Source organism: Spermophilus citellus (assembly GCF_964194105.1).
Source record: "Spermophilus citellus genome assembly, chromosome: 10".
NCBI lineage: Eukaryota > Metazoa > Chordata > Mammalia > Rodentia > Sciuridae > Spermophilus > Spermophilus citellus.
Window position 1 is genome coordinate 118,540,058 of NC_138197.1, and position 22,074 is coordinate 118,562,131.

General features: G+C 40.6%; 1 protein-coding gene across 2 annotated transcripts in view; it reads right to left on the reverse strand.

Moving 5' to 3' along the window:
* IGF1 (insulin like growth factor 1) overlaps positions 1–6,215 on the reverse strand; it is a 75,378-nt gene extending 69,163 nt beyond the window's left edge. The window contains exons 1-2 of one of the 2 annotated variants that reach the window (XM_081311226.1): positions 5,924–6,202; positions 518–674 (exon numbers count right to left, since the gene is read on the reverse strand). In XM_081311226.1, coding sequence (XP_081167352.1) covers positions 518–674; positions 5,924–5,986 — 220 coding nt within the window. In that variant the 5' untranslated portion in view covers positions 5,987–6,202. Of the gene's footprint in view, positions 1–517; positions 675–5,923 lie in introns of both variants that reach the window. The other variant, XM_081311225.1, reaches the window with a different exon arrangement.
* Positions 6,216–22,074: the final 15,859 nt, after the last annotated feature.

The following is a 22,074-nucleotide window of genomic DNA, read 5'->3' on the forward strand; positions in this document are numbered from 1 at the left end:
CAAACCTGTCTTTGAGCAAAGGTCACCTTCTGCCTGTCCACAGTGATTTCATATTGCATGAGACATCTAGGATATGCCCCTATAGTTCTTTTCCTAAACCCACACGAATGGAGGGTCCTTACTATTTCCCTTCAAGTCTCCCAGCACTTTAAATAGTCATACATATCTTTTGTATATTTATATGTGTGCCCACAGGTCTTGAAAACAAGGGCCATTTTATCCTATTCTCTGGAAGAAATAGAAGAATGACAGTAGACCATAATAGATGAAGGAAGGCTCCATAGGAAATCATTAAAGACAAATTGTTAAGGCAGAAAGTTCCACCCTAACTCTGCAAAAATTGCCAAAACCCCGCTGAAACAGCCTGCTTACTTTAAGGTAAAAGGATCTTGGAGGCCTAGGAAGACTGCCAGCCACGGGCAGTCACTCAGTTATTCACACACTCGCTGTGGTTGTAAATCCACAGAGCCATATACTTCAGACTATGAGCAACAGGAGGAGAGGGAGAACTACTTACTGAAATAGAAGCCCCTGTCTCCACACACGAACTGAAGCGCGTCCACCAGCTCAGCACCACAGAGCGTCTCTGGTCCAGCTGTGGCCGAGCTGGTGAAGGTGAGCAAGCAGAGGGCCAGGTAGAAGAGGTGTGAAGAAGACATGGTGTGCATCTTTACCTGCCAAAGAAACAGAAGGCAGGTCAGGTTTTTCTCCCTGATCCTTGAAAGGGGAGTGGGGTCCAGGTAGAACACATTGACTCCCATTATTCCACTGTCCTCATTAATCAGAACCACTTTGCCCGGAAGTGCAAAAAAAAAAAAATGCGTGATGGACCCCTACAGGTCCTGACATCAGATGACCTGCACTTAGTCCCCTTGCTACTAGATCCTTGGAGAAATCCTTCTGAAGCCCTTGTCCATGGATTTCTATTGCAATTAAGATAAGAGATCTGCAAACATTTACTCTGTAGAAGAAGGATGCTATAGTGGGATTCCACACCACTTTGAGATCAGGTAAAACTTTTGCATTATCAAAGGTTAAATTGTGCTCAGTACGGATGTGTGGCCAAATATGTTTTATTAATTTAAATTCTCTGAAAGTTGGCCATCCATGAATTATTAACCAGAATGTGAAATGAACCAGAACATCATTCCTCAGCTACCGATTAAGAAGAATTTACTGTGGCCAAAAAAGGACGTGTAAAAATTCTACATACTGTTATATATTTTTATAGTTTCTTTGAAAGAGAGGGAGAGAGACAGAGGTGGAGGAGAATACAGATATTTCTTACCTGGGGAATATCAGCAGTTAACATAATCACAAGTGGAAGAAAAACAATGAACAGAAACAGGAAAAATATAAGGATGTAGAAGTGAGATTGACTCATGCCAAAATCAGGGTAGAAAGGTGTGATCCTTTCCCTCATTCATCATAAGGATCACAGGTGACATCCCTATAACTCAAGACAGTTCACAAAAGAATGAATTAATTTTGTTGAAGTTTTATGCAACATGGAGGTCACAGAAGCAAGACCCAAAGACTCAGGGAAAACTGTCTTTTATACTTTGGTTAAATGAAGTATGAATCGCTGGGTAGAAATATGTTTGTACAAAAGGTAGGACTTAGTGCTCACAACCAGAGATGGGGAAACCCAGCAAGGTTTGTCTGTCTTGATTCTACTTTGCCCCTAAGTGTACAATTCCTATGTCCTGGATATAGGGACAAGGGTCCTATGAATGTACTGACAGATAAGCTAAGTCACAAAGTTTCTTTTTGGACAGCTCCTCCCCATGGGGTGGGGGTGGGGAGGTTAGAACTTTATTTCCAGGTTTGGGGACTGGTTTGGGGGAAGAGTTTTTCTAGTTTCCATGGTCTGACTTGGGGGAGAATAAAGAACAGGTAAAAGAAGGTCAGAGGAAGGTCAGAGAGACTTTGCTTTTGAGACCTTTCAATTCCCTTTAGTTTACAATACTCAGCGTGCCAAGAACTGTATTCTGGGGTGTTGTTTTCTGAGCCCCAACACTAAGTAAATTCTACTCTCTCTGCATTCTAAAGCCCCTCACCCCAAATCTAATATCAAGGCAACATGGGTGGTGAGTCCATTCCACATACAGGACACGGGGCTTAAAATTTAAATAAATCTTTTTATTTAGTCACCGGAATTCTCTTGGAGGGATTATTGTGTCACTGTATCCATTTTACAGTAAAATCTAAGGAGGGCCCCCTGGTTTACTGACTTTTTCAGTGATAGACAGCTAAATGGCAGCCCTGGAAAAAAGCAGGATTCTTGTGACTCAAGTCTCTGTCCTCATTCTGCAAAGTAGAAAAGGGATAAGGTGACCATTGAGCCACATTTCCCACATTGTTATTTCTGTCACAAATACTCATGGTTTCTTCCAGAAAGGGTCCCAAAGTGAATAGCTCCACCTGTCCCAGATACCTCTACTGTCAGCTGCACTGGAAGGAGCCACCATAGAATGTTAAGTGAGGGACCCTTAACCCTTAAAAGGGTTGTGGGGTTATGCTGGAGATATATATATATATATATATATATATATATATATATATATATATATATATATATCTTTTTTAGACCTCACAGTAAGGGAAGGTCCATTCAGTTTGGGAGAAACGGACTCAGGTCATTTATTTTCTGACCACTCTCCTTGTCCTCCCTGAACTCTCAACCAGATGGTTCTGCACCACTGGCAATGTTTGCTCCATCATTCTAATTAAGATTTCCAATTTTGTAGCCAGACCTTCATCCGGCAAGTGGGGTGGGTGGAGGGTAGTGAGGCAAACCCCTGACTTTTGTTAACATAAGGTAAATATTTAGTTAATGCTTATAAAATAGCTGCAGATGAAAAACATCCTCTATTTTCAAATCATCATGATGAATGGACATGAAATAGAGCAGGAGGTAAAAACCCAACATTTGTTCCCTTTTCTCAGTGTGACCCCTGCAGAGAAAACTTCTGTCCCCACAGAGTTAAAGCCATTGGGAAGGCTGGAAGCAGATCACCATCCAGTCCTAACTTCAGTAATTCCAATGGCAACCTCAACAAATCTAACCTAACTGGACTTCATGGCTCTTTGTAAAAGAACAAACCGTAACTGATCTTACAAAATGTATCTCCATGCTCTGGTGATAGGCCAGTTCTAGAAAGTATTATTCTATAAACCTTTCTCTACCCTCCCTTCTTTGTTCAGTTTCTGACACTGTTTGAAGACCAAGCACCTGCAGCTATAAATGCCTTCAAGTTCTTTCAATTTTTTGTGAAATCCAGGGGGAAATGACTCACCTTATATCCTTAGTCAATTTGGCACTTCATTAGATGTCAAAACTGTATTTTTAATTGTTATTTCTGGTATCACACTTCTAAATCCAACAATACACGTAAATCTCTAGCAATCAAAAACTCAAGATTCTTTTAGGGCTGGGGTATAGCTCAGTGGTAGAGCACTTGCTCAGCATCCACCAGGCACTGGGTTTAATCCCCAGCACTGAAATTAAAAAAAAAAATAATAATAGTTTTTTTAATGTTGTTTTTTTTTTCATTTTTTCCCCTCCAAGTTGTATTCTCAGATAATATCAATACTTAATAGTTCTAGGATGAGGTAGAACCTTTAGTGCATTTTCCTTTAGTTCACAAAACAGTCCAGCACAGCACACCCACAGAGAATCAGAAAATTTATCACATTATGTTCCCAAAACAGAAAACAATAATGAACTTGCTGAGGAGTTGAAAGTTTTAAACAAGTGGCCCCATATGTTCATCATTCCCTTGGCCTTTTATTTTGCCAACCGTAAAGGCAACGAATAGAAAGGGAAGCCCATGAGAGAGAGCAAAGAGGGAATAACCCGAAACAGAAGAGAAAAAACCAAAAAATTTTCAAAAATTTCTTACTTGGAAGTCATTCACAACTCCACATTTTCAAAAACCTTTCTTTTTATCTTAAATAAATGGAAGATCAATGGATTCCAGATGTCTGGCCTCCCATGAAAATGCCCAGTAAAATGTGAGGGCCATAGTCATAAGAAAATACTCACTGTAGGTGTGATCGTTTTTTTTTGTATGTTCCAGGTCTTTTACAGCAGGTCAGGGTGGGTATTATGAGGCTGATGTGAATAGAAAACTGAAGACTTAAAAACATGTGCTGCGGGGTGGGTGGGGTTTGTGAAAGCATCTAGTTACATTTGGACACCCAGGCAGGTATGCTGTGAGCCTGGGTAAACTGCCTTTTGTCCATTCAAACAATGAACAAATCACACAGCTGGGATCCCAGTCAACCTACTCCCCATCAAGCCACCAATCGCCATTGCATGCCTCTTGTAGCTGCCCCAATTGTGACCTGAGCCCCAGTCTGCTCCTGCTCCCTTCCTCTTGGCTCTGTCACTGGGAAAGACCTTGAGACTCTTAAGTACCAGCAGCTCCTGAGTTCTGCCTCAGGGCAGGATGCCTTTATTCTCTTAATTACATTTGAAAGACCGGGAAGCTTTCTCTGGCCACTTCCTGCAGCAAGCACATGAAAGGGTTAACAAGGGCTAGCTCCCCTTCTGAAATGTTCAACGTGCACAGCAGGAAAAGTTCATTTGGAGACAATTTTCCAAACTTGTAAGTAATGCAGGGATCACATTCCACAGCCTCTTTGATCACCCTTTACGTAGGGACATCAAAAAACCCCCGGCTGCCAGACCACACAGTGTATATGTACACTGACTTCATTTCTTGTAAAAGAAAAACGTGGCCCCGGGTGTGCTGGCATCTCAGGGACAGCAGAATCAGGTGCCTGACAAGGGTATCTCCTTAACTCCCGAGCCACTTACTAGTCCTCCTGGTGGAGCGTTTGAAAGCAGTTAAAAAAAAAAAAAAAAAAAAAAAAAAAACCGGCTTCACTGAGTAGCTGGACCTTTTATGAATTGAGCCCTCTGGCAATTGCCTCTGAGGAGCCAGTGACAGCGGCTTGAAAGTGCTTGCAAATTGAAAAACGCAAGTCTTGGAGGATATAATTTTGCTGAGAATGGAAACTTGAATCAGGGCCAGTGATCAGAAACGAGAAGCCCAGAAGCGGAGAAGCCGGTGCACCCAACTACAGCAGCCAAATTCACCTAAAAAGACTTTACAACCCCGAGCATAAAAATCCGAGCTTTACAACACAAAACCCCGGGGTCCAAACTTCACCGGGGAAGTCCTCTTCAAAAGAAAAAAGTCAGACTAGCAGCTGCTAGAAAGTTTCTGCTTTCCATATCCAGTATGCGTTTGTTTAAATTATGTGACTATGAAAGGTAAGCAAGCACTGTCACGGAGTTCTTTTTCCAAAGAGCAAATTAAACTTCACTCTAACTTTGACTCTCTGGGCATAAATGCAGAGAGTTCCGGGTCTTTAGCTTTAAAGATCATATTTAAAAGCTTTAATATCTTCTAAAATATAGCCCTCCGTCTGTGGCATGCCTTGTAAAGTCCTGACAAATCTCCCCTTCTCTCCCTCTCTCTCTCTCTCCCATACACACAGACACACACACTCACACACACAGACACTCACACGGTCTTAAAAATAAAACATCTGCACCTGCAAAAGAAAGAAAAAATCCCAAAGTTCCTATGGATGCTCTATAGCCCTTAGCCATAGGCAGGATTTAAAAGAATCTTCCAAAATGACACCACCAAAGCCCTGCAGAAGTGGAGGATTTAGCATAAGTACCTTGCAATAGTTTCTACTCATACAGTTATCTGTGCAAATGCATCCATCTCCCGGAGCTATTTTCTCAGATCCCACAGAATTGCATATTCAGCAATTTATAAATATCTCCCAGTTCCCAAACAATGAAAATTCTAAAGTGAATAACAGTTCTAGGCAGAAGAAAAAAACGGCACACAATTTAAATAAAATTCCCCCATGACTTCAAAGAGTAAGAAATATTTACCTTCAAGAAATCACAAAAGCAGCACTTAAATAATTGAGTTGGAAGACTGCTGATTTTTCCCATTGCTTCTGAAGTACAAAGTCTGGAAATGAATTGGTGAGCAGGAATAATGAGGCAAAAAGAAATCCAGAGAGATGGGAGATGTTGAGAGCAATGTCACATTTCAATTTTGAGGGACTTTATTTCATCGCGCAGGCTCTATCTGCTCTGAATTTAGCAGTGACAGTGAGATTTAGCAAACAGAAGAGGGATTTAGAGAAAATCCTCACATTTATCTACAAAACACAGACACTGAGACAGGAAACAGCTGGGGGAACATTTGCCTTCTCTCTCTCTCCCTCTTCTGGCAAAGTTATCGAGTAAGGACTTTTTTGGGCATAGTGACAAATAACATCATACCTTTGCATTTTAAAACTAGAGCACAGAAGCATTTTTTTTCCCTTAAAAGAATGTGTGTTAGTGACAGGGTTAGCAGACATGAAAATACTTATGCTGCCATAGAAAATAAGAATTTGTTCTCTGATTAACTTTCTACCAGGCATGAAGACACACACGTCTGCTAATACACCTTACCAGAATTAAACGGTGATAGGGGAGCAATTTTATATTTTAAAGCAAATGCTTTTTTTTTTTTCAAAGAAAAAGAAGAAAGGAAGAAAAGACCATCTCTAGCAAATCCTACAATTTTAACCCTGCAATGACTGGGGTAAACTTAGGTTGGAAGACGGAGATCGAGTGACCCCTTGTCCTAGTTGCCAAGTGAGGGGAATGAGCTCATATCCTAAAACCTACAGAAGGGGCAGGCAGCTTTGGATTGGCTCCTTTCAGAACATTGTCTCCATGCTTTTTGCTAGCAAAAGAGGCAAAGACGGTGCTGAGCTGTAAAATCAACTGAAAAATAAAATCTTTTTCTTCACTCTTAGGCTAGGCTGGCTGCCTGTCACCTTCCCCACTCTCCAGGAGGGAGCACCTGAGGGACAAGCTATTTTCCTGTTGTTTATATTTTCTGCATAACTTGAACCTCTGCGTGTGTGGGGAGTGTGTGTTGGTGGGGGGGAGAGGGTGCCGTTTTCTTTCTCTAATTGTTGTGTATTCTAAATTTCTAAATAGCACCAGCTGGCTAGCAATACCCTCTCAAGGGTTATGATGTCATTCAAATCCCTCAACTGCGTGAGTGAGTGGCCGGCAGCAGGGTCCAAGCCAGCTGTTTTGCTATTTATAATGTATACTTGCCTTTGCCATGGAGAATCAACTTGTGATATTTTGTCAATACAATTTGTACCTATTTCTCTTTGGCTTCATGAGGCAGTGATAAGAAAATGGGTTATGAAATAAGGTTGCAAAAGCCCAGATCAGACATGGCACTTTCCCTGGATCTCTCTCCTGGCACGGTTTCCCAGGAAGGGCAGAAATTAGGTGGACCTTGACTCTCTGTCTGTCTGTCTCTCTCTCTCCTGATTCTTAGGGGACTTGACCATACCGACCCATCCACTGAAAAGAGAGGTCTGCTAGAAACTGTAGTCTGGCTTTTTACATTATCCTGTGGCTATAGAGGTGGATGCCCTCAGAGAAAACCTGGTTGGTTTTAAAAGGGAATTGGGCTTGGGGAAATCTGCCCTGCGGTTAATACCTCAATGTTTACCTTTCAAAAATAAAAGTTAGCTCCCTGAAGTTCTCCTGTTGCAATGGTACATGATACTCAGCTCATTTTATGAGCAACTATTATGTTCCCAACTGCCCACATCCCCAGAGAAACAAAGAGGAATAAGACAGAGAGGAAAATCTCTCTGTCATGTGGTGAATATGTGCTCTTTTAAAACCATGAACACTTCACAGTGAAAGGGAGCAGCAAATTTCCTGGGAAGATAGAGAAGTGAAACTTTTTTTGCAAATCCAGGTTGGGGAAGGAGGGATTGTGCTATGAGAATTTTTTTTTTTTGGGGGGGGGTACCAGGTTAGGAAATTTCAGCAGAGAAGATTTGACCTGAAGAACACACAAAGATGCATCCTCAAGAGGTGGCCCTGTAAACATCTGCAGCTGTGTGGTGATCCCTGCTCTTAAAGAATAATCCAAAGCTTCCTTTAACAAGCTCTCCTTGTGCACTTGATTTATGACTTAATTTACCAAACATTTTTCTTTTCTCTCCAGCTTTTGAGGATCATGCCCTTCATTAAAAAAAAAAAAAAAAGCCCATCCTCCTGTTATGGACTGTGATGATGTAGATTGCATAGGAGCAAAAAACCCTGATCTCACTTCTCTCCCAGGTGAGAAAGAAGCTCCCCACTTTCAAGTGTGACAGTCAGAATTAGGCTGCAGTCTCAGTGCTGTGTTCCTTGCTCCACCGTTGGGCACCTTCACAGGTAAGCCAGCACTTGATTGCCCCCTTCCCCGGTGCTGTTTTGGCATGCTTTAATTGTTCCAAGATGTCCTAGAAGCTCACTAAATTTCTCCAAGTTTGTGACCCCGTCTGATGTGCTTTCTTGGCACACACTCTGCACAGATTACCTTATCCTCAACCATTTCTGTCTGAAAGGCCACTTTGGGGACAGAATATATACCATTCCACCAGATGCTGCCCTCCTGCGATATCGACACGGGGAACTCTCTTGGTTTTATAACCCCAATTACCCTTAAAGGATAATTGAGTTTTAATTTATGTCCCAGTTTTTATGTCACAATCAAAGAAAACTGAAATTTCAGAGTCGTAATTGTCATCAGCTGTGCTTTGGAAACATTCCGATGTGAGCTATCAGTTTCCAATGGGGGAAGCAATTTCCTGAAGTGATTAACGTATATTTCAATTTGGAGAATAGTCTATATTTCTGGGGAGGTTGAGCCAGCAACAGAGCAGGGCAATCATTCCTAGAGAAATGTCCATTTTCTTTGCTAATTCCAGGACTCAATATGAAACGAAGGGGCAATAATGTGCCACATTATTACTTTTTAATGACTGAGTGCTATACCCATTTAGGAAAAAAGAAAGAAAGAAAGGAAGAAAGAAAGAAGGAAAGAAAGAAAGAAAGAAAGAAAGAAAGAAAGAAAGAAAGAAAGAAAGAAGGAAAGAAAGAAAGAAATGAATGCACCTATTACCCAAGTCCAAGGTGGTAGTAAATCTAATGCCCAGGCAAAGTTCAGGTCAGGAAATCCCACTGGAGAGAAATATCCAGGGTCAGTCTAAAATTACGGAATGATTATGCAGTCTCCTGTCTGGGAAAGAAATCTGACAGATATGGGAACTGTGTGCCAACCAAAATAGCTAACTGCAAGGATGTGCTCATCATGAGAACATCCACTCCTGGAAATTCAGAGATTCACAGTTTCACCTTTTGCATGTGTAATGCCTGTGGGATATAAATAACTCTCCCCTACAGCCTTCTACTTGAGTAGTATATTTGCATAAAAGCTGCAGCTTCAGAAGACTTCTGACACCTTTCTATAAAAAAAAAAAAAAAGTTGTTCATTTTCAGAAAGGGTAGGCTGTCTGAGGGTCACAGAAAGGGGTGACAAGACCTGTCCCTCTTCTTTCTGCTTAAGTCATGTTTCCCAATCTCCCCTTTGTTTCCCGGAGAGGAGCTCATCCTAAAGGTTGTTTCACATCCAGGTGGACTTGGGCATATTTACAATTTATTTCCTTATAGTTTTTTGCTGACTCCTAAGAAAAGCTCAGAATAGAGATTTGGAGGTAAAGATTCTTTAGCATCCAATAAAGGATGGGGTCTACGGTTCTAAAGCAACCCACCAGGCAAAGAACTTTGGGGGAACTCTTGGCACTTCTCTTGGATCTTGGTTTGTGGGGAGGGTTGTTCTGGGGGTGTATTCGCCAATGTTTGAGGTGAAGAGTTTGTTGATGCACACAGCAAAACTCACGGGTAATGCTGGACCCCCCCCCCCCCCCCAATTCAACATGGTACAAGCCACGTGGAGTCCTATCAGCTTCAAAAGATCTGCTTGGAAGGGTCCAGTTATTCCCCAGAAAGACCTTCTTCAGCTCAAAGGGGTCGCTCTAACTGCTTAAAGGAGCATTTTCCCCACAGCTAGGGAAAATTGGAATAGGGAGGAGAAATCTTCTCACTAAAGAAATCAATGTTTTCTTTTCAACATTAAACTTGGATCTTATTTCTTCTAAATGTCAAAAGGATAAATGCTGGAAGCAGAAACAAAATTGTTGTGGTTTTGTGAGCAAAGGAATTCTTCGTAATGGCAGAGGAGGAGTCACTGCATGGGGCTAAGGATGGGTTGGTGGAGTGAGGGAACTGGAGGGCTCACCACACTTGCCCCACGTTGCGTAGAAAGTGGGCAAACAGACACCAATTGCAAACCTCAGGGGTAGAACCCACGCAGCAGCTTTCCTTGGGAATAGAAAAATGTGCGCGCCCTCTAGTGGGCGTCTTGGAAACTGCCATTCTTCCCTGGATGGGAGGTCTGCAGGGGGTGGTGGTGGGAGGGATGGTCTAAAAGCTCTGGATTCAAATACGCCTCAAACTGTACTTATCTTTAGTTTTATTAAGTCTTTGGAAATGCAGAATATAGATTTAAAACTCACTGTCGTTTAAAAGGGGACGAGTGCTAAGAGAGAAAGGATGATTATTAACTTTATGAGAGCATGGGTATTTTCATGCCCATATTCCCCAAACCTAACTCCAGGTGAGGGCTCCAAACATTTTGCTGAATGAATGGAAGTCTCAAAAATAAATTGAGACTAGGGGCTGGGGTTGTGGCTCAGCGGTGGAGTGCTCGGCTCGCGTGTGCCAGACCCTGGGTTCGATCTTCAGCACCACATAAAAATAAATAAGTGAAATAAAGGTATTGTGTCCAACTACAACTAAAAATAAACATTAAAAAATAAATAAATGAGACTAAAGATAAATGTTTAAAAAAAAGGTGTAAACTCTCTGAGAGTAAAACGACCAACTTACCCATTTTCTAAATAAGAAAAAAATGAGACTGGGGAGCACGGTTGCTAGATAGAAGAATGACTTATTAAACCAAACCAATTCAGGTGCTTGAAAACCAAGCTCGAACCCAGACTCTGTTCCATGCACTTTTTATCATGTTACTTTTCAAAATGTGGATTAGAATGCCTCTGAACAAAGACCAGGGCATTAAAGAATTGCTCACCTTCACACGGTGGTTCCGGTTTTTAATTCTTTTTCTATCCTGTATTGATCAGGGAGAGAGTTTTGGTTTGGGACCAGTTTGGTTTCAGTGCTTCTCTTAACACTTGCTCAGCTCCCTTTCTAATTAAAAAAACAAAAGTGGATTTCAAGCCCTAAGTCTTTGCAGGTGGTAATTGCTATCCAGAATTCAATAATCCTGTTTTGTTTTTATGGTATTTCTTTTTAAGAATATACCCTCAATTTAGGGCAAGTGATACTGTATTTAAAATAGATATCTTGGGCTGGGGATGTGGCTCCAGCGGTAGCGCGCTCGCCTGGCCTGCGGGCGGCGGGGGTTCCATCCTCAGCACCACATACCAACAAAGATGTTGTGTCCGCTGAGAACTAAAAAATAAAAATATTAAAATTCTCTCTCTCCCTCCCTCCCTCTCTCTCTCTTTAAAAAAATAAAAAATAAAATAAAATAGATATCTTGAAGTTGAGTTTTATAACTTATGTATCTAAATCCTAAAAACATACATTTAAGAAAGAATATATTGAAAGTAAAGAAATAACATTACAGGTGACCAACGGTTATGAGAAACAATGTGTAAATGATGTTTAAAAGTCTCTGGTTTGGGACTTGTGTCCCATAACAAAATGTTATTATACTGGGAAAACAAATAAAGAACCACAGTTGCAAAACCTGGGGACAAAGAGGTTGTGTGTTAAAAAAAAATGCCACCATATAAATGTGTTAATTACAATTCTAGATAATTTGGATTCCTTCTAGGCTCACTCATTTTTCACCCCAGTCTTCCAAAGAGTCTGGAGATATTGAAAAAGGCTTCGCAGAAAGACTGGGGATGTGGGTCAGTGATAAAGCACTTGCCTAGCATGTGTGAGGCCTTGGATTCCATCCCCAGCACTGCAAAAAGCAAAGCAAAACAAACAAACAAACAAACAAACAAAAACAACCAACCAAAAACTAAAGGAAAGGGAAAAGACTTGGCAGAGAGTTTAGCATTTGAGTTAGGCCTTGAAGCATGTGTTCTCTTTTGAGATGTAAGACAGTAAAAGCTGTTCCAGGCAGAAGGAATAGCATGAGCAAAGTTGGAGTAACATAGTCATGTGCTCAGTGTCCTGCACGGTGGCTCGGTGGCTCCCCTTCTTCACTTCTGCCTATATCAGTAGCTTCCTTCACACAGTTGAAAGACTGAAAGTCTTAATTCTCTCAGGTTTCCCTGGTATGCAAAGATCTGTACATATCTGAACCTGTGATCACCCCTGAGAATAGAAGAGTGCCTCATACGTGCTATAACAGACTCAGGGTTCATTTTTACCCAGGTCCACTTGGGCAGTCCTCCAGAAGAACTGAGTTACCAATCGATTACCAGTGGTGGTTCTAGAGGCCCCACTCTGGAAGGTTTAATTGCACCGTTGATACTCTGGGACATAGATGTTAATAGAAAAGTGAACTGATCATAAAAGATTGCTGTAAGGGTTGAGGCAAAAAGTTATTTTATACCACTCTTTATGTGGGTCAATTAAAAAGTTTTGTAGTGCTCTTTGAGAGTGGGGTGCAGATTCTTTAGCCTCAGTCTTTTACTTGAAGGAGACTACTAGGGAGCTTTTGGGGTTGCTCCTTGTTGGAGTTCCCAGCATAGGCAGAAGTGTGAGTAGACAGCCTTGAGGGGAGGTCTTGGCATCTACACACCCTTGGAGAGGGCCCTTCATCCTCTGCTCAGCACAGACCCTTGAATGTGAAATGAACACCTTGAGACACTTGGATATAACTATAATACACTTTGTTCTGTTTCACAACATCTTGGCACAGTCCTTGTTTTTTTTTTTTTCTGAACTCAAAATACATTTTCAAACCATTTGTATTGGTCAGAATTCTCTAGAGAAGCAGAATCTGCAGGATGTATACCAAGAATATAGAAAGATTTATTCTAAGGAATTGGCTCACGTGGTGGTGGTAACTTTGCAAGTCCAAAATCTGCAAGATAGGCCTATGGAGGGTGATTTGCTTTACTCAAAGTCTGCTGACTTAAATGTTAATTGTTCCTTTAAAAAAATCACAGGAACATCTAGAATGATGTTAGTCAAATATCTGGGTACTGTGGCGTAGGTAAATTGACACATATGATTAACTATCAGACCAGTGGTTCTCAAATGGTGTACTCATGGGTCTTCCTTCACTAAAACTGAACAATCTTTTACCAATTACAAAAATAGAAAACTCAGAGTTAGTGGATCATGTTTTCCAATTCTAAGTTTTCTTCCCAGGCATGTTTTTAAACTTTGGGCTCCTGCACTTAGTGTTTTTTGAGCATTACTCTGAGGAAGATTCAGGGTGCTTGCCTTGGCTGTGACATTAGTATTCACAAAGACGCACTCACTGGGAAGTGTGTTTGTTTTGTGTTTTTCTACTACTAAGGGAAACAGATATACATAGAACACACACACACACACACACACACACACACCACTCAAACATACACATGCAAATACATACATAAACATTTGTGTTCATTCTCTTATAAGAGAATTTGCTGTTTAGACCAGTGGAGAGGAATATCAGGCCTACACTGGTATTCAGAGTAGGATGAGCTCCTATGTTTTGGCAAAATGGAGAGAGAGGTTTCCCATTTGCTTTAAAATTTTTTTAATTTATTCTTTTTAGTTACATTATGACAGTACAATGTATTTTAATATATCATATATACATGGAATATGATTTCCCATTTTTGTGGTTGTACATGATGTGGAGTTACACTGGTCATGTATTCACATATGAACATAGGAAAGTTATGTCTGATTCATTCTACTTTCCTTCCAATTCCCATCCTCCCTCCCTCTCCCCCATTCCCTGCTGTCCAATCCAGCGAACCTCTACTCCCTGCTGCCCGACACCTATTGTGAATCAGCATTGAACACCAGAGAGAACATTTGACTTATGGCTTTTTTGGGACTGGCTTATTTCACTTAGCTGATATTCTCCAGTTGTATGCAAAGGCCATAATTTTATTCTTCTTTATGGCTAAGTAATATTCCATTGTGTATATGTATCACCATTTCTTTATCCATTCAGCTATTGAAGGGCACCTAGTTTGGTTCCATAGCTTAGCTATTGTGAATTGAGCTGCTATAAATATTAATGTGGCTGCATCACTATGGTATGCTGATTTTAAGTCTTTGGGGTATATGCTGAGGAGTGGGATAACCAGGTCAAATGGTGGTTCCATTCCAAGTTTTCTGAGGAATCTCCATACTGCTTTCCAGAAGGTTGCAATTTGCAGTTCCACCAGCAATGTATGAGTGTACCTTTTCCCCCACATCCTCACCAACATTTATTGTTGCTTGTTTTCTTGATAATTGCCAGTCTCACTGGAGTGAGATGAAATCTCAGTGTAGTTTTAATTTGCATTTCTCTAATTGCTAGTGATGTTGCACATTTTTTCACATATTTGTTGACCGATCATATTTATTCTTCTGTGAAGTATCTGTTCATTTCCTTAGCAATTTATTGATTAACTTATTTTTTCTTTTGGTGGTAGGTTTTTTTTTTTGAGTTCTTTTTATATAGATAGTTAATGTTCTATCTGAGGCACAGGTGGCAAAGATTTTCTCCCATTCTGTAGGTTCTCTCTTCACAATATTGGTTGTTTCCTTTGCCATGAAAAAGCTTTTCAGTTTGATACCATCCCATTTATTGATTCTTGATTTTAATTCTTATTCTTTAGGAGTCTTGTTTAAGAATTTGGTTCCTAAGCTGACATGGTAGAGAATAGGGTTTCCTTTTTCTTCTAGTAGATGCAGGATCTCTGGTCTAATACCTAGATCCTTGATCCACCTTGAGTTGAGCTTTGTGCAGGTGAGAGATAGGGGTCAAATTTAATTTTGTTATATAAGTATTTCCAGTTTTCCCAGCACCATTTGTTGAAGAGGCTATCTTTTCTTCAATGTATGTTTATGACAACACCTTTGTCTAGTATGAGATACTGTGTTTATGTGGATGTGTCTGTGTCTTCTCTTCTGTACAATTGGTCTTCATGTCTGTTTTGGTGCCAATACCATGCTGTTTTTATTACTGTAGCTCTGTAGTATAATTTAAAGTCTGGTATTGTGATGTCTCCTGCTTCACTTTTCTTGCTAAGCATGGCTTTGGCTATTCTGGGCCTCTTATTTTTCCATGTGAATTTCATGACTGCTTTTTTGTTTCCATGAAGAACTTCATCAGAACCTTAATAGAATTTATATTAAATCTGTATAGCTCTTTTGGTAGTATGGCCACTTTGACAATATTATTTCTGCCTATCCAAGAACATGGGAGATCTTCTAACTTCTTCTTTGATTTCTTTCTTTAGAGTTCTGTAGTTTTCATTGTAGAGGTCTTTTACCTCTTTTGTTAGATTGATTCCCAAATATTTTATTTTCTTTGGGGCTGTGATAGGATAGTTTTCCTAATTTCTCTTTTAGTTGATTCATCACTGATATATAAGAAATGAATTAACTTATGGGTATTAATTTTATTTTAATTCATTTATGAGTTATAGAAGTTTTCTAGTGGAGTTTTTTGGTTCTTCTAAATATAGAATCATGTCATTGGAAAATAGGAATAGTTTGAGCTTTTCTTTTTCTACTCATATCCCTTTAATTTCTTTCTTCTAATTGCTCTGGCTAGAGTTTCCAGGACTATGTTGAATAGAAGTGGTGAAAGAGGGTATCTCTGTCTTGTTCCAGTTTTTAGAGGGAATTCTTTCAATTTTTCTCCATTTAGAATGATGTGGGCCTTGGGTTTAGCATATATAGCCTTTACAATGTTGAAGTGTATTCCTACTATCCCTAGTTTTTCTAGTGTTTTGAACATGAATGGTTGGTTGGTTTTGTCAAATGCGTTTTCTGCATCTTTTGAGATAATCATATACTTCTTGACTTTGAGTCTAGTGATGTGATGAATTACATTTATTGATTTTTATATGTTGAACCAACCTTGAATCCTGGGATGAATCCCATATGCTTTTGCCTACAGAGATTGACTATTTGCCTGGCTTTACATGAGGACATGACCTTTTGGGTAAAAGGATGACAAGTGCTTTTTAACATTCTTATTTCTGAACTTAGTAATTAGTTTTCATTAAGAGGATGTTACTTTTATAGCCAAAAAAGTCACACAGTTATTAAAAACATCATTGGAGCTGGGCTCAGTGGCCTATAATCCAAGTGGCTCGGGAGGCTGAGGCAGGAGGATCTCAAGTTCAAAGCCAGCCTCAGCAAAAGTGAGGCACTAAGCAACTCAGTGAGACCCTGTCTCTAAGTAAAATACAGAATAGGGCTGGGGATGTGGCTTAGTGCTCAAGTGCTCCTGAGTTCAATCCCCAGTACCAAAAAAAAAAAAAAAAAAAGAAAAAAGAAAAAGAAAAAGAAAAAAATCATTGGCATATGCTATCTATACTAACTGTTCTTAATGTTGACTGAAAATGTAGCATATACATGTACAATTCTGTGTGTGTGTGTGTGTGTGTATTTAGTTACTCACTTAATCCTTGTATTCTTCAAAGATTTGAAACCTCTTCAATTATCAGCTTGGTCTTGGCTTGCTTATTTGACTGGCACAGTCATTAGCTCAGCAAACCTCCTCCTCCTTCTTCTTTTCCATTTGCCTGCCATTGTTCCCTGTTGGATGGATGAGGTCCATGCAATCCTGGACTTCTAAGATGATTTCCCCCAGAGCAACCAGGCCAGTGTCTGGCTGCTGGAATCGTCCTCCTCACCTACCACGTTCACGTGTATCATGCTTCCTTGGGGACATGCAGCGTGTCCTCGGGAGTCCTTTCATATCTAAGGCTCCTCCCTGCCAATTAAAACAGCCCCCTCCTAAGTAGCCTCCTGCCCTGCTGATGCTCAGCATGGCTTTTCACAACTGTCCTGTTATTATTCCCAGCGTAGCCCTACCTCACAGCATAGTGCTTGGTTTTTAATAAGGACTCAACAAATACTTGTTGATTAATAATTGTAGTAATCAAACTACCATTATTAAGTGCCCATTATATTCAATTTTTATTTCATATTATTTTAAAGATCTAAATAATTCTCTTGTCCTTCGATGGAATAGATATTCAATTTCCATTTTCATGTCAAAGGACTTAGTTTGGTTCTTGGAAGAAACTAGATTCTCAAAAATATTTGTCGGATGAATGAAAACGGAGCTAGAAGATAAATGTTTTGGTTGATGTCACATGGTTAGTGAATTATAGATTGCAGATTCAGATTCAGGTGGGCACCATGTGTAATACTCCCTGGTTTAGACACGTCCCTGCAGACTTCCCACCACACTAAGCTGCCTCTGATAAAATAAAGCAAGCTGTCAGAGCAGCATGATAGAAAATAACTCTCCAGAAGCAAGAGGAGCGAGACAGAAGCTGAGGCAAGTCCTGACTCCAACAGGAAGCCATTTGTTCGGTGTACTTCCAGTAAGAACAGAGGACAGACCGTCAGGATCATAGTCTTCCCAGAGCTTTAGATGTGGGGAGCTGCAGTAAAGCTCCCAATGCCCAACGCTTCTCTGCTGATTCCTACTCTGATTTGTATAAGCTTTGTTCAGATGAAACATAGCCTTCGTATTTCCCACTTCATGACTGGGAGTGCTCTTCTTAGAATCGTAGGGCTGCAGGAAAAAAACACTCTTTGGTGTTTACAGTTCCTAAGGATAAAGAAGCAGCTACAGGTCATCCTTGGACCTAGGATAGGGAACCAATCCCTCTCAACTTGCCCAGGACTCTGCAGTTTGGGGGAGCTGGGAAAAACCATTACTTTTCTTCTGTGGTTCCCAAATGGGCTCATGGTAGATTTGAGACAGTTCCCGAAAAACTGTGGACCTTCCTGCAAGTTAAGGTAGGACCGGTTAACCAGACTGTCTGCTTAGTGACTTGGCCTCAACTTTCCACTCCCAGTTGTTCTTTGTGGACCACCCTCACCCAAATCCTGTCTTTATCCTCTTTCCCTGGCTAATGGGTACTTGCCGAACTGGTTCCCTTTAATCAACTGCTCTCTGTCTCCACATCCCTGATGGTGACTTCAGATTTGGATCTTGCCAGAGTTACAGCACTGCCAGTCCACTGGCAGACTCCCATCTTGGGTTCCCCTTAAGGTAATAATCCCAAATCCTGGACGGGGGAGCTCCTCCGCATGGTGCCAAGGTTGTTAAACACACTCCACTGCTCTGAACACAGAAGACATCCAGAGACAATTGTAGCAATTGCAAAGTTTGGAGAAGCCTGGGCCTTCTAAGTGAGGGCCTTTGTTTTTCCCAAGGGGTCATCTAGGCCAAGTCTCCCAACATCAGGCCTTTTCCAAACTCCTTCCAAATTTGTGAATTTTGCAGATAAAACAAATGTTTTGTAACCACACACAATTCATGAGGTGCTGCCTCCACCAACAGCATCAGTGGAGCAAGGAATTTGGGGTCCAAATCTAACCAACTCGTAGGACTCAGACACAAACCCAACAAAGCCCCAAACCCAAAGCTCCTGGGAATTGAAGGGAATCTTCAGAGTGAGAGGGAGGAACTGAGGACAGGTGCTTAGCATAGTCAGGAATAACTAAGCAATAGCATCACCAGCTTTCAGGACCAGTGGTAAGACACTGCATTTTTTTTTTTCCAGTTTGTAAATAACAGTTCTACACAGTCTTCACTGAGCCCTTTTGAAAAATTTCAGAGACACCCATGTCACAAGCATGCCAAACCCAGCCCTGGGCTCAGCCCACATCATGAGATTTTCTTCCTGAAGGGAAAGCCATTACTTAACTGAACGGCTGGAAGATGGGACTCATTAATCGGGGTGGTCCAGCCCCTCACTTAGAAGCTAGGGTCACCCAAAACTAGAGAAATCATTGTTCTTTTGGAACTACACACCTATGCTGCCTGAGGAGTAGGTTTATACTACTCCTCAGTAGGTTGCCAGGCTCGGCTCACACGGATGCCCCAAACTACAGTATCACTTTGAAGGGGTTTATTATTTGCATTTTTAAATATCATGTGGCAAAATCATGCCTTATACAAATCAGCCGAAGTGTGTGTTATAACTATATTAACACGTTTTTATAGTCCTGGAAGGGGTGCATTGGGTTGGGTCTATCAATAATCATGTAAAGAAGCCAAGTATATATTCCAGATGTTCATTATGTCCCAACAAGAGAGGCTTTCTGCTTGCCCAAGAAGTTTGATTTCCGTCATCATGACAGAGATGCACTTGAAATCTGATATGTTGGGAATTATAATGTTGAATCTCATACTTCCAGTTAAGTAAGTGTATGTGCGTAAAACAAAACAAACATTTTTAAAAGCAGTGGGAGAGGAAGAAAGAAAAAGACAGAAAGAAAGAAAATAGAAAGGCAGGCAGGCAGGCAATACCATAGAACATTTTCATCTGAGATTTTTCTTCCCCAGTTTGGCCTCACAACACCGTGTTCCTTTCTACTGTCAAAATGAGTTTTCACTGAAAAGTTTTAGGGGCATGGAAAGTAAATGCAGATGTGGATCCAATTGACTGTAGCACACTAACTGACCTGTGTAAAATCAGATCATTCCAGGGCCTGTCCTATCAGAAAAAAGATACTTTTTATTCCTTGTGTTGCTTCAATTCAGAATCTTCTCCAAAAGGAATTAACTCTAAACAACTTGTAATGAGTTCTAGACCATAGGAATCTGCTTCAAAGTGTTTTTTATTCTGGAGCATGATGTGTTTAGGTCACACCAATATTTTTATTAGAGATATTATGGAATCAGTACAACTCCCAAGCCCTTGGTAATTTATGTGAATGGAGCTTTGCAAACAAACACCTTCATATAGCTTGCATAACTTCGTCTGTCCTTCTTGCCAAATTGGACGACTTACAGTACTCCAAACGCATTTTGTCCTATTTCCATCTTTAGTTCCTGCTAAAGGATTTTCATCCCCACCTTGACCCCAACACTTGCAGCTGAAAATTCCAGCACATTTATCACCTGGCTGCCATCAATCTTCCTGCCACCTCTTCTGTACCTGCAACCCTGTACCAGTTAGCAGTGATGACTCATCCTTATGAACTCTGTGCCACTCTGCTCATGCCTTGACTTTTTGTACATGTGTCTGTAAATATGTGTACATTCATCAATCGCTTCATTCATAAATTAGTTATGGAGCATAACAGGCAGTAGAAATGTAATGAGTAAGACCACACACCATTCTCCCCTCATGAAATTTGCTGTCCAGTGTAGAAAGATGATCACTCATTAAATAATCACACTAATGAATGCATACTTAGAAGCTGAGTTATTTTATCCTGTAGGAAATTGCTTTTTTTTTTGTCATTTGTTTATGGCTTTAAGGAGTATTACAAAGGTATCTGATTAAAGTAGGGACTGAGATGGGAGAGGCAGAGGAGTCTTCCTTAGGAAATAGTGATATAGAGGCAAAAGGTTTGGTTATCTCTATTTCTTCTTTCTTTTTCAAAACCCATCTTTGACTCCCCTGGTCACTGCCTCCATGGATCTTACTGTCTGGAGAGTGTGTGTGTGTGCGTGTCTGTGGGTAGGGGTGGGGGTGGAAAAGAAGCACACAAAGAAATAAGTGATAGGATAATTTCAAAAAGAGCTAAGCACGTAGAAAAAAATAAAACAGGGTAATAGCATTTGGGATAGCCAAATAGACTCGCTTAGCAAGGATTAACTCAGAGATAAAGTGGAAATGACCCAGAGATGACCCCGTGTGAGAGAGAGAAACCCATTTCTGTCTCATTTCCCTGTCGTCTTTTAGCAGCCAACGTCGTATTTGTTGATCTCTTGTAGGGGAGAAAAAAAAATATCCTTTCTTCCCTTATTCTACGTTTATGGCTGAGACCCTTATAAAAGAACACATATTGACAAGAGAAAAGCACACTTTTTAAATTATTTTTTATTTTAGCATGGTACAGGAGCCTGCATAAGAAAGCAAAGTCCCAGGAACAGTGAGTGTGAAAGCTTTTGGGTTAGGTTTGGTAAGAGTAGATATTCATGGGGGACAAAAGGTGCCATGTAATGAATAGGGGAAACCGGGCAGGGCCTATGTGTTTAGACTTGTCATCTCTCTGCGAGTCGGGAAGGCATGTTTAACCTCAGGGTCTTCTTACTTGATTCAGAGGACAAGGGTGGAAGCTTCTGCTGTTTTTTCAGGTGCCAAGGTGCCATATTTTGGGGAAATGTCCCTAATGTCTTCCTGTCCAGCTGCATATTTCAAGTGATACAGCTCTCTGCTACCTGTATAATTCTATCCAGTACATGAGCTAGTTGATTATGGCATTGGAGGGCTCCTAGAAACACAAACAGAAAGTGGTTGCTGTGGATTTTAACTAAGCAACCCAAACTCAAGCCATTTTTTTTTTTTTAAATGCAGGTAGGAAGCAGGCTCAATTTGACAGACAGTTGATAATTTTGGTTGAAATAAGATTAGAAATACAAGAATCTAGAAGTTTTTCTTTAAAAACAATTGAACATGTAAGCATTACCTTTTATAGCCAGATGCAATGGTGCATGCCTGTAATCCCAGCAATTTGGGAGGTTGAGACAGGAGGATCACGAGTATTAGGTCAGTCTTGGCAATTTATGGAGGCCCTCAGTAACTTAGTGAGATTCTGCTCAAAATTAAAACTAAAGGGCTGGGGATATAGCTTAGTAAAATGCCCCCTGGATTAAATCCTTAGTGTTCTCTCAAAAAATCACCTTTTATAATAATCATATTTTAAAAGAAGTAATGCTAAAAACTAAGGTCTCAACTTGCTTCAAACCTATTACCTAGCACAATAAACTTAGAACCTCAAGCTGAATCAAATGTTCTCCTCATTAGAAATTATGGTTTCCATAAACTGAAAACACAGCGTGATATGGTTTGCATTTGAGATGTCCCCTAAAAGCTCACATGAGACAATGCAAGGTTTGGAGGAGAAATGATTGGGGCATACATAGCCTTAACCTAATCAGCACATTAATCCCTGATGGGATTAACTGAATGGTGACTGGAGGCAGGTGGGGT